Here is an 11,565-nt window from a genome sequence, read left to right as displayed (position 1 = left end):
TTGCAATCCAGACTGAGCATGCTCAGACGCAAAGGACTATGGGATTATATGTGGTTATGGTAATACCTCATCTGGAGCTACCAATAAAAAAACTCCCACAATTGTCAGGGTAACTATCAATTGATCATTCGTGGTTGCAAACAATGTAACAGTATTGTTTACAATACCAATTCATTAGTATTTATTAACACATTTCCCATGATGCAACATTCAACATGCGGGTTTGCAAATCGTACAATCCCTTTAGAGCAAAGTTATAGCAGCAGTGACTTGATGTGGACAATACCAATAACATGTATAATGCTTTCTTTGCATGCTTGTCTGTGAGGTTCGATATTGTAACTAAAGTTACGTTTACATAATATGCACACACGGGACTTATACAAATCTAATTTTTTTTAGTCGACTGAGTGAGGTAGTGGTGGCTGAAATATATACGAGAGGCTGGGGAACTTAGACTGTGGTATTTTCTGAATTTATTGAGACCTACACATTTTATCATAGATGACATTTTCATTTCACATGACGAATTCCTCGTGAGGAGTTCACTTGATGTTAGACAAGATTAGAATAACAATACTAGACTAGTATATGTCAAAATGTAACAGATGTAACCACCAAAAACCACAAATTTACAGTCTGTGTTCCTTTAAACGTGGAGAGCTATCACTCTATTTGTTATTTGCATACATTATTCCCTTACGTCATATTTCTGCGTTCAACAATTACGTCATAAATACGATACGTCATATTTTCACTTTTTAAAGATTACGTCCCAATTAAAAATTATGCATTATTTCTTATCAGAATTTAATTTAGTGAGTCTGCCCGTCACGAAGTAAATATACACTTCTATTTAACATCACCTCAACAATTTTCTTTCAAAACATAACAGTTGACCTATATACAAACAGTGGTGTAGAGTGAACTGGATCGTGGCTTTGCAGAAAAGCTCGATTTCAAGAGAAACCGATCATACTTCTAAACAATCTGGTTGAAATTGATTTTGAGTTAATCTGAAATGAATCTTTTATTTGTAAATATTGCATAGGGCGATATGGTGAATGCACTAGCATGTCAAAACAAATACAGCGCGTTGTAGGTTGTTGTTCACTCTCTCTGTTTTATACAATCGGTCAGAAACCAATAAGAAACTTTACATTCTACATTTTAAGATATCAAGATTGCAATGTCTTGTTACATTAAGTCTGAATGAAAAGAATTAGTTTCAGAGGTACCAATGTTTAGATGCATGGTGGCATGTTAGTTAATTTCATTTAGATCAAGAAAATGTAATTATTCAATCTTGCTATCATAAAGTGTAGCATGTGCAGTTTCTTAATGGTTGATTGTATCAGACAGATCCAGTTAATAGTAACTTGCATTGCGCTGTATATAGGTCAAAATGCTGAAACGCTAACTGGGCATGAATGAATGTACTTGTATATAGAAGTCAGATTTTATGTAATGCATGGAACTAATGTATAGTGATGTTTACACTGACTGTTTTAAATGTTATAGAATTAAAGTATCCACACATATATTGTCTGTGTTGTGTCATGTGTCATTTACTAGATACGTGTGTGTTCCCTAAACATATATACCGTCACGTGAACTTTCTTAACCGTTATGGTTAGTAATCCATTGAGAATTATATCGTGACACTTGGATACATTGATGTGATCGTGATAAAATCCGACCATATACATCCCGTGGATATACATTCATGTGATCGTAATGTCTTGATAATATCAAACCATGTACGTCCCGCGATAACAAAGCGTCGTCTGTTTAATATTCATACAAGAAATTTAGTTAATATTTTAGCCTCTTTTTTTTACTATTTTTACATTAATTGATCTTTTGGCTCGAAATTGAACTTGGCTTTGACTACAATTAAATTTATTGAACATAGTCTATTACCTTTTTGTCGTTAGTCAATAATGATAATAATATTTGAATCTCGGCAAAAAACACAAGACATCCTCCAAAATAAATTACAGCACTAATAACACAATAAATGGAAAGTAACTAACTCTCCAGTAAATATTTCTTTCGTTTCTCCAATAAAGTTTTGGTAAATTTCTTCTTCAGCTTAGAAACTTTTTTCATTATTTTAAAACTTTTTTTTTAGTCTTATTCTATTTCTACCTCTAAAACACGAGAAATAATGACAAGTGTCTGGTAGAGCTAGGAATTTTTATAATATAGTTTTTAAAAGTCGGTAAATTAGGCATCCCGAAAAAGTCAGAAACCACTACTCGCGGCTACAAAAGCTCTGGGCATATTAAAACATTACGGGCTACCAATGTTTATGATTGCTTCCAGTAAGTTTCAATCTATGTATGTGTATGTACATTTTGTACATTGGCCATTGGTTTCAGCCAAACATGATGACACATTGTGCTACTTGAAATATTTTATTGCCAAGATATAGTTTGTAATGTAGGATAGCAAAACTGCGTTTTGAAAAACTGACACAAAGTTTGTAGATGAACACATAAACAGTTTATAGATACATATGTATAAAAACAAAGACGAAGCCAAGGTGGTTTGATCACGTGCACTCACTGCATACAAAATAAATCTACATCAAACGGGTACCGACTGTACATTTCCTATACAACCATTCAATGTGACCATGAACCTTGCAGTATAGCTTAAAATCTAATTTTCCACCTGTCAATCATTCTGTCAATGTACTGGACTTGATCGATGGATAGATTTCATGGTAAACCCTAACATACATATGTCCCATCGTACTCGTCATTAAATAACAATTTGAAATTAAGATACATTACATGTACCAAGGATAAAACCTTGAGATCAAAATCCACCTGAGATTTAATGATTTTATGATCTTGAGATAGTAATTGGTTTTATATAAGTCGGCCTTGTCATTCTTATAACAGCTGTAGACTTCACCTACATAATTAAATATGTAATGTTTGTAGTATCAATTGACGTGACCCGTTTACTTACTGAATCAATCTGAATCTAAAAAGACAGACAGACAGACAGACAGACAGGCAGGCAGGCAGGCAGGCAGGCAGGCAGGCAGGCAGGCAGGCAGACAGACAGACAGACAGACAGACAGACAGACAGACAGACAGACAGACAGACAGACAGACAGACAGACAGACAGATCGGTGGCATTTGCAAATTAGTGGACGTAATATTGAATTGAATTAAGGCGGATTGAATATTTATTCACCCATATCGAAAGGATGAGAGACAAGAAAAGTTACACATTAACTAATCTAGTCTAGCCAATCGAAATGTACAATAATAATAATAATAATAATTTGAAATTACTGCTACATGGTCTCATTGGAACAAACGTCTGACACGGTGAAAAAAACAAACAAAAACAAGAATGTATAATATGTGAGAATAAACAACATTACAAAATCAACAATTGTCAAGAATCAAGTCTTTATACTCTATCTTCAAACTTTTTCTGACGGGAGAGCTACTTATTTTGTCCAAACTATTGTTCTATCATTGTGAACCCATACACTCGACAGGTGACTGACCAATCCTAGGTGCATGGAGAGTTTCGCTTGATGTCCACACCCTTTCCAGCAAAACAACTAAATTTTGTCAAATATAATGCAAGTTGTAAAACAGTACCATAGTTAGTCTTAACAATATCGTGTCTTTGTGCTGAGAATGGCATGAATAGCAGAATGGCTGTCTATGCACAGGAGGGGGGGTGGGGGTGGGGTAAAGTACACAGAATAGCACCAACGTTTGAGAAAATACAGAAATAAGTTTATTTTCATTATTTTGCCTAAGTAGACAATAACATGATGGCATATGTTAGAAAAAAAAGAAGTAAGTTGAAGTACAGACAAGAATTCACATCAATATTACAAAATACTTATACTGCAATTTGAATTTATTTATTATATTCCAATGATGAGACCAGAGGAATTTAGCCAAGATACATTTTGTTCATTTAATTGGCAGTTTGTTGTTTACATGATTTTGATACAATCACACCTATTCAAGTGTTCTTGTACAGTTATAGTTTGATGAAAATTGGTAAAACAAGAAATACAAATACTTCCCAATCTACATAAGACAGAAGTCAATATGTAAATAACAGAAAAGTGATTAGAACACACAATGTAAGTAATGGTAGGATAATTCTAAATGTTGATTTTTGAAAAAGTTAAAAAAAAAAAAAGCTTCTTTTTTTTCATGTTGACAAGGACACAAACTACACAGAATATAATACCTACATGACAAGGTTTGAGGTGTCAATCATTAGATTAGATAAGCTTCAAGTGTTGATTGTTCAAAATAATTTTTGTACTTTCAAAAATTATTTTCATTACTTTTCATGATCTAAGAAAAGACTCAGCTACAAGAAACTTAGAAATACTTGTGTGTATTTATACCCACTATTTATTTTTTCTTCAAGCTTGTGTTGGTGCAAAGTCTCTAGAGTAACCTGCTTTCTTATTGGGCAATTTAAGTCATTTGACCAATTATGGCAAACATTCCAAATTCTGAAGCCAATGAGAGGTAGCGTTCTAAAATGCTCTTGAGTGAATAGGAGTCTTACAATTACAGACTCCTTTCACATATCATTACCTTTACCATAGTAAGAGGTAAGATTCAAGGAAAGAAAACCGTTTTGATTTTTTTAAACTCTAAATTGGTTGTGGAAGATGGTCCAAAAAGAACTGAGGATAAAGAATAAAGATTGACTAAAACTCAAACCTTCCATTATAAAAAACATAAATCTATGAATCTACTGTGTATAAGCCCCTATGAGAATGACATGTCCTACAACAAAACACCTTATTATGCTACATCTATTAATAAAATTCAAAATATGTTTCAAAATGAATGAATATCTCTTCTAATGTGTGGTTGATGACGACAACAAGAAGACCTGTGAATATAAAGAGAGTGATCTGACATAAAATTGACAAAAGTTGACAAATAGCACCAGATAGGATGAAGGCAATGACAATAACTACAGCTCATCACGCAGTGGTACTTCTTTCAAATCATGACAGAGTTCTGGAAATGAAAAAAAGAAAGAAAGGTGACTTGAAGATTATGTAACAACATTGCAAAGAGGTTGGGATGGTGGGGTTGTTTTGGGACAGAATGAAGGGTGTTAGCTCAAATCAATCAAATAACTTCACTTCCTTTAATATTCCTACTCCTCCAAAATATCTCTCTACAAAGATTGCATGTTTATTCAAGAATTCTTGATTTTTTTTCTTGATTGTTAAACGTAGCTAACGGTCTATCGGTCTATAGGTGAGGCCTGTTGTGCTTAGTTCTACGATTCTCATAACAAACCAACCCTATAGTTGTATTTTTTCAATCTGGTGAAATATGTTTAAAAATTGATGCCATCTACACTGTCACTGATTGTCAGATGGCAACCCCATGACTGTATGTCTGAGAGAAAATTTGACTGTGTGTCTGAGAGAAAATTCAACTGTGTGTCTGAGCGAAAATTTGACTGTGTGTCTGAGTGAAAATTCGACTGCGAAATTCGACTGTGTGTCTGAGCAAAAATTTGACTGTGAGTCTGAGCGAAAATTTGACTGTGTGTCTGAGAGAAAATTTGACTGTGTGTCTGAGAGAAAATTTGACTGTGTGTCTGAGAGAAAATTTGACTGTGTGTCTGAGCGAAAATTTATGTTCATCACTAAACTTTGGAAATTTTAATGAAACACATGGTTTAAAAAGTTTCCTTTTGACTTTAATTTGTCATTTCTAAGTCATTCAGAATGTTAAAGTATGATTATGAAATGAAAGTATCACCAACATGTACACAAACCTTAACTTTTGTTATACTTTTTTAAATTTTTCAAAACCTAGTATGGATGTCCTGATGATACAAACAGAATAGCTAAAACAATACTAGTAAACTTTTAGAAGAACAAGTTTGAAACCAGTAGTTGTTGTAGTTACAGCTACAGGGCTGTACAGAAATTGAAACCTTCTGACAGCTCTCCAGATATCACTTCTTAAATGAAATCATCTGCAGATAAGACTGTTCATGCTACAAAAAGAAATCTCTGAAGAATAAGGGAAGATACTATTTTTGGTAGCAATTTGAATCATCAGTGTTCTGGTTACTCTCAGAAAACAGTTCCAGTGATGATGCTAACTCATGCATATCAGTTTGACAGGCAATAAACATGCTCAGAATACAAAACAGTCTAACACTATCAAATATTAACATCCACGCTAAGTGGTGGTGACATCACACAAAACTGGTCAAGCGAAAAAGATGGCATAGTCTACAGGAAATTGACCATCAACAAAAAAATACCAGCTGTCTTCACCTATTTCCTTTTTTTAATTGCTCTAAAGGGAGAAAGTCATAACATATCTTAATGTCATGACTGTCTACTTTGTCAAGTTGTAAATCCAATTTTCAATTTTTGGAGTAAGTTATGGATCACTTGTTACCTCGTTAATCATTGTTATTATTTCTCTAACTGTCATAATCTAAGTGATGTTGAGTAGTTATTTCTTTCCTGTACAGATACATTAAATTAATGACTGGTGGACAGTTATCAATCAAAACTACCATTTCAAATGGTTAATGGTTTCATTCATGCAAATCAGAGACAAGCACTGTTACACAGCTGTCTAAGCTGGCAAGTGAGTGCGCCCTCTATAGTTGTAATCTTGCATTCACAGTTCAAGCTTGTCTGAACATAGACTAAGGGACAATCGCCCAATGTTGAACAAGCTCAACAAATGAATATAGTTTGTTTAGGTCAAAACCCATGGTGTATAAACATACCTGCATGGTGTCCGCATAATTTATAATGTATATTCTGTTGTTTGTTTGTAAATAAATGAATAATATCATCCTCATGGTCATCAGCTATACTTTCACACTGAAAAAAATGAAGAGATATGAAAGTTTAAAGGTCAAAGTTCAAAGGTCATTTGATTAAAAGAGAGAGCATCACTCCAGGAAATAAATATATTTTCATGAACTTTGGGTTCTGAGGAGTCATTTCATGATTTCACATCACATAAATTTTGCACGATTGCCAAAAAACATCAAATTGAAACTCTATTTCACCTGACACTGGTCCACCCTTGCATCTATCTATCTATCTATCTAATAAATTTATATAGCGCCAAATATCCAAAGAAAACAATGTTCAGTGGCGTATCATGGGAAAAACATGCATATTTATTAGATGCACAATGTATATTCATGACTCCTAAATGCTTATCACCTTTAGATAAATATTCACAAGTTTTCACAATATTTATGTGATGTGAAATCATGGAATGACTCTCCACAACCAAAAGTTTATGAAACTACATCTATTTCCTGGAGTGGTGTTCCCCACAGCAGTTGCCAAATTCACACAAGCGTGTCACAGAGTCCCACACTATGAACAACTAGCCAGTAACTACAGGTGCTTAGATGAAACTTTATTTAAAGCAGAAATTTGCATGAGATGTGAAGACTTTTCCCCAAATTGAACTTTGACATCATACAAATAAGCCAAAATGGCTATCAGAACTTGGGATGGATAAATGCTTACATAGTAATTGTGATGTGATTCATTATGTTTGTCAACAAACAAAACCACTTCATTGGCACATACATATCAGCCAACCCAAGAAAAACAAAAGAATATCACGACATGCCATAGAGGGCGCAATTGCAATTCTTTATGTAACAACATTTATTTCCTGTCTTTATGAGCAAGAATACATTATATTGGACTTCAACAATTAATGAATGCTCTTCAAAATTCAAAAGGAAAATAAAAAACCTGCCCAAACAATTTCTTCAAAGTATAACAAGACAAAACATCAGAAAATGTTTTATACTTACAGCATATTTGAGTTTTGAAGACACTTCTGCACTGATAGCTACATTGCTTAATTCCTTAGCTTCTTTTTCTCCCTCTCTGTTATTAAACCTGATGTAAGATTTTGTGTTGGTAGTAGGGTCCCTACTCTCTGCATAGTCACTCATTTTTTCACAGACTGTCTCCAAAACTTCCATTAGATGTATTTCTGATGTTGCATATGGTACCTAGTGAGTAGAAGAAGAAACACAGAATCAGTGAAAATAAAAACAAAAAGCTACAAAATAATAATAATATTATGTACATGTATTTCTAATATGCATGTACTCCTCAAAGCTCCAGGCACTCACAATTATTACCCCTGGCACAGATCTATAGTGGCACAATAACCAATTGTACTTCCTCAATTCCCTGGGAAGCAAACAGTCCATTTCAGTCTCTATAAGCACATAGGATTAAAGCATTCATATTGCAACCCCTATCCTACCAGATCCCTAATTATATGGTTACATTGACTGAGGCACAATCGTGGTTCAAATCTTGCCAAGGACTTTAGCCATTCAGAAACAAATGGCAGCAGTGAGGCTTGAACCTGCATTATATAATTATTCCTCTTCAACGATGAAACAAAGCACATGTTTGGACTTTCAAGTTTCAACCTAAAGTATAAAATATCTAACTGCATACACGAGCATTTGTATTCAGAGAATCAAAAGTCTTATGGGAACTCTTTGACTCTATTAGTAGTAATTTTTAGTTATAGTAACTATGAAGCCAGAGTCCGATTTGAATATTTTTACAAATATCTATGGTGTCAATTTTGAAAATGATAACATCCAGTTATGGAGTAGTAACGTTCTATTAAAATAATCCATCATCTTTAAAGTATCAACCTTATCATGCGTATGATTTCTATTAATTTGGAATAAAAAAAGCTTGGATTTGCAGTAGTTGTTGTACAACAAAAGTGGGGCGGTGGGGTCAAAGAAAAACAAAAGAATCTCAAGACACATCACATGGGGCGCTATTGCATTTTCGCCATTCAGAAAGTGGTAAATTCGAGAAGGGCTTACCTTAGACTGTTTCTGTGATCCATCTGGTAAAACTCTGAATGATCCAACATCGATTGTTTTCCTGGGATCAACTTGTTTAACTGCATAGTCAATTTCATCAATGAGTGCTTTACATGCTGTTAAAAATAGAAACATTTTGACATCAATGTATACACTTGAACTTGATCTACCAACCCACATTGACCAAGGTTATGAAGTGAAGGGTTTGCTTTTAAGAGGTGTTTGATTTGAACTTTTAGGCAATAAATGCGAATGCATACAGACACATACATACATACATACATACAGACGCTAATTTTCATGCATATGTATATAAATGTGATAATATACAAAATATGCAAGATCTGACACAAACTGAAACACTGTTAACTACAACACAGGTCTTCTGTCATAAAACACATACTTGATCCTGTGCATATATTTTTATACAATACATGCTAAGGTATGATGGAAAAATTGTACTACTTTGCATATAATTTTCCTAGGTTTTAGGATGTCTGTATGTTCAGAGCAAAGTAGTAGTAACTACACAAAGCTATATCATGATAAAGTAACAGACTTTATACACGTACCAGGTAGTACAATTACATTAGCTAAAACTACCTTAAAATGTGAATTTTATAACATCAACAAATTATTCACTGGAAAACAATCCTTAATTAAAAGGCTTTCAGGATTAAAAAGCAAATTAAAAGTACTATACAGAGAGAGATATATATACCATTCAGAACATCACAGTAACCAAGACAACTATATATATATATATATATATATATAACTCGGTGAGTATCAAAACTATATATATATATATCATCTACTTCTTAGGGAACATTAAACTGAAGTGTGCATGGCAATTTTCAAAATAAAATACAGAATAATAATATTATATTAGTTCATACAAGATTCAGTTTTTTTAGTATTATTGTTAGTAATTTGTACCAAAACAGCTTTTAATTTCAATTTTAAATTTTCGGTATCGGTATTATGTCATTTTATAATTAGAGATACACATTGTAAGACAAGCTGCTACTGCAATATGGTTTGACTATCAATAAACCCACTTGTGAATTTTTAATTAAATTTAATAACATTTTCAAATTAAATACTGTATGTTTATTCCTGCACAGCTGGTATTATTGTTTTATATCATATTTATGGGATATTGATCATTATTAAAATTCTTCATGGTAACACTGACCCTATGCAATACAATTTTGCAATGATGGCATTCCATGTAGAACAAGAATGGGTAGCTGCCACAAACAACATATTTTAAAGTCTACACTAACCTAGTGAAACTGACAAAATATTGATAATAAAAGACTACATTCAATAGGTTCAGCATTTCAACCCTTTGTTTACAATGTATTTCTGGCTGTCAGAACACAATCACATGCATTGTGGCTATTTTAAAACCAAAGTATGTTGCAGGTACAAGACTTTTATGTACATTGTAGTTCAGAGTTTTTGTTCTGTTTGTTAAATATACTGGGTAAAATCACAATGCAAAGTACCATCTCTTTGTCTATTTGTGACGAAGATAAATTTACAACAGTAACTTTCAAAGAGACTGTAGGTGTGCTGCTTCCGTACTGTACTTTTCGATGACTTCCGATATAATACCTGTCTCTATCTGATTGGTTGTGGTTGTCACATGACGAAATGTATTATTTTACTCGTCATGTACACGTATCTATAGTAATGAAACCGGTCATCGTTTACGAAAACAAGGTACACATTTTGCCTGTCACATAGTGTACACGTGTTACATCTACTACAGTACTACAATGTCTACAATATAATAGTCTACACTGGATGTGATTGTACGAGAACACAACCATGCAATGTGTACACCTACCTCCACAATAAAGTTCCGGATCTCTTCTGCCACACACACTCTGCAGATATAAACAGCTGAGTAGCACGACTTGGATTACTGTTAGTTTCCACATGACCTGTGTGAAAATGATAACGTGGTTTGTTTGTTTTGTTATTGAAAGATGTGTTGTTTGGAATGAATGAAACAACCCGTTACTATTTAAAATAGTATTATGCCCTTTCCACTGCAGTGCAGACAAAGTTGCATAACCGATGTTGAATAACGGTTATGAATGTATTCAGACGATCAATTTTGTTGTGTAACATTGGACTGATTGGCAAGAAATAAAGAAAATACTCGTCCTATATCATTTTGAAGGCTACTTACCACTTCACTTCTGAGACAGTGCTAGACGCCGGTCAGTGTCCACCTCACTTCCTGAAGCGTGTCAGCTAACGTAAAAGAGCTCCCAATCAGGCGGTACTGTTTTGCGACATTTAGAGTGAAAGCCCCAGTTTCGATACGTCAATCGCAATTTTAATTTATTCGGATACCGTTTCGGTTTTTTGCATGTGAATAGTAACGTAATTCAATAGTATGTTCAACATTTTGTAAAAGTAACAGCGTATTTTAACTAAGTGATGACAGAGCCGCTAAATTTAAACGTAAAAGGATACGCTACTGGGAAACACCTTGCCTCGTTTTCATTCTGCGAGCATGTTGTCCGAAGACCGAGGGAGCTCCGTTGTGTAATGTGCATGTCTCAACGTTTTGTCCTAAAATGCACGTCGATTGTTGCATTCTTTGATGAGACCGATGAATTCATGACAGAGAGCACCTGGAAGTG

The 11,565-nt window shown here is 33.9% G+C and overlaps 1 protein-coding gene across 1 annotated transcript; it reads right to left on the bottom strand.

Moving 5' to 3' along the window:
* Window positions 1-3,796: 3,796 nt before the first annotated feature.
* Window positions 3,797-11,273, bottom strand: LOC144447571 (protein canopy homolog 1-like). Its single transcript, XM_078137641.1, has 6 exons — window positions 11,106-11,273; window positions 10,758-10,854; window positions 8,900-9,015; window positions 7,850-8,053; window positions 6,791-6,887; window positions 3,797-5,037 (listed from the first exon to the last, which is right to left on the bottom strand). Exons 2-6 carry the CDS (start codon window positions 10,849-10,851, stop codon window positions 4,991-4,993), a joined length of 558 nt encoding a protein of 185 aa, XP_077993767.1. The 5' UTR covers window positions 10,852-10,854; window positions 11,106-11,273; the 3' UTR covers window positions 3,797-4,990.
* Between the last annotated feature and the right edge of the window lie 292 nt (window positions 11,274-11,565).

The sequence above is a fragment of the Glandiceps talaboti genome, chromosome 16 (assembly GCF_964340395.1).
Source record: "Glandiceps talaboti chromosome 16, keGlaTala1.1, whole genome shotgun sequence".
Lineage (NCBI taxonomy): Eukaryota > Metazoa > Hemichordata > Enteropneusta > Spengelidae > Glandiceps > Glandiceps talaboti.
This window is presented reverse-complemented; position numbering and strand designations above follow the sequence as displayed.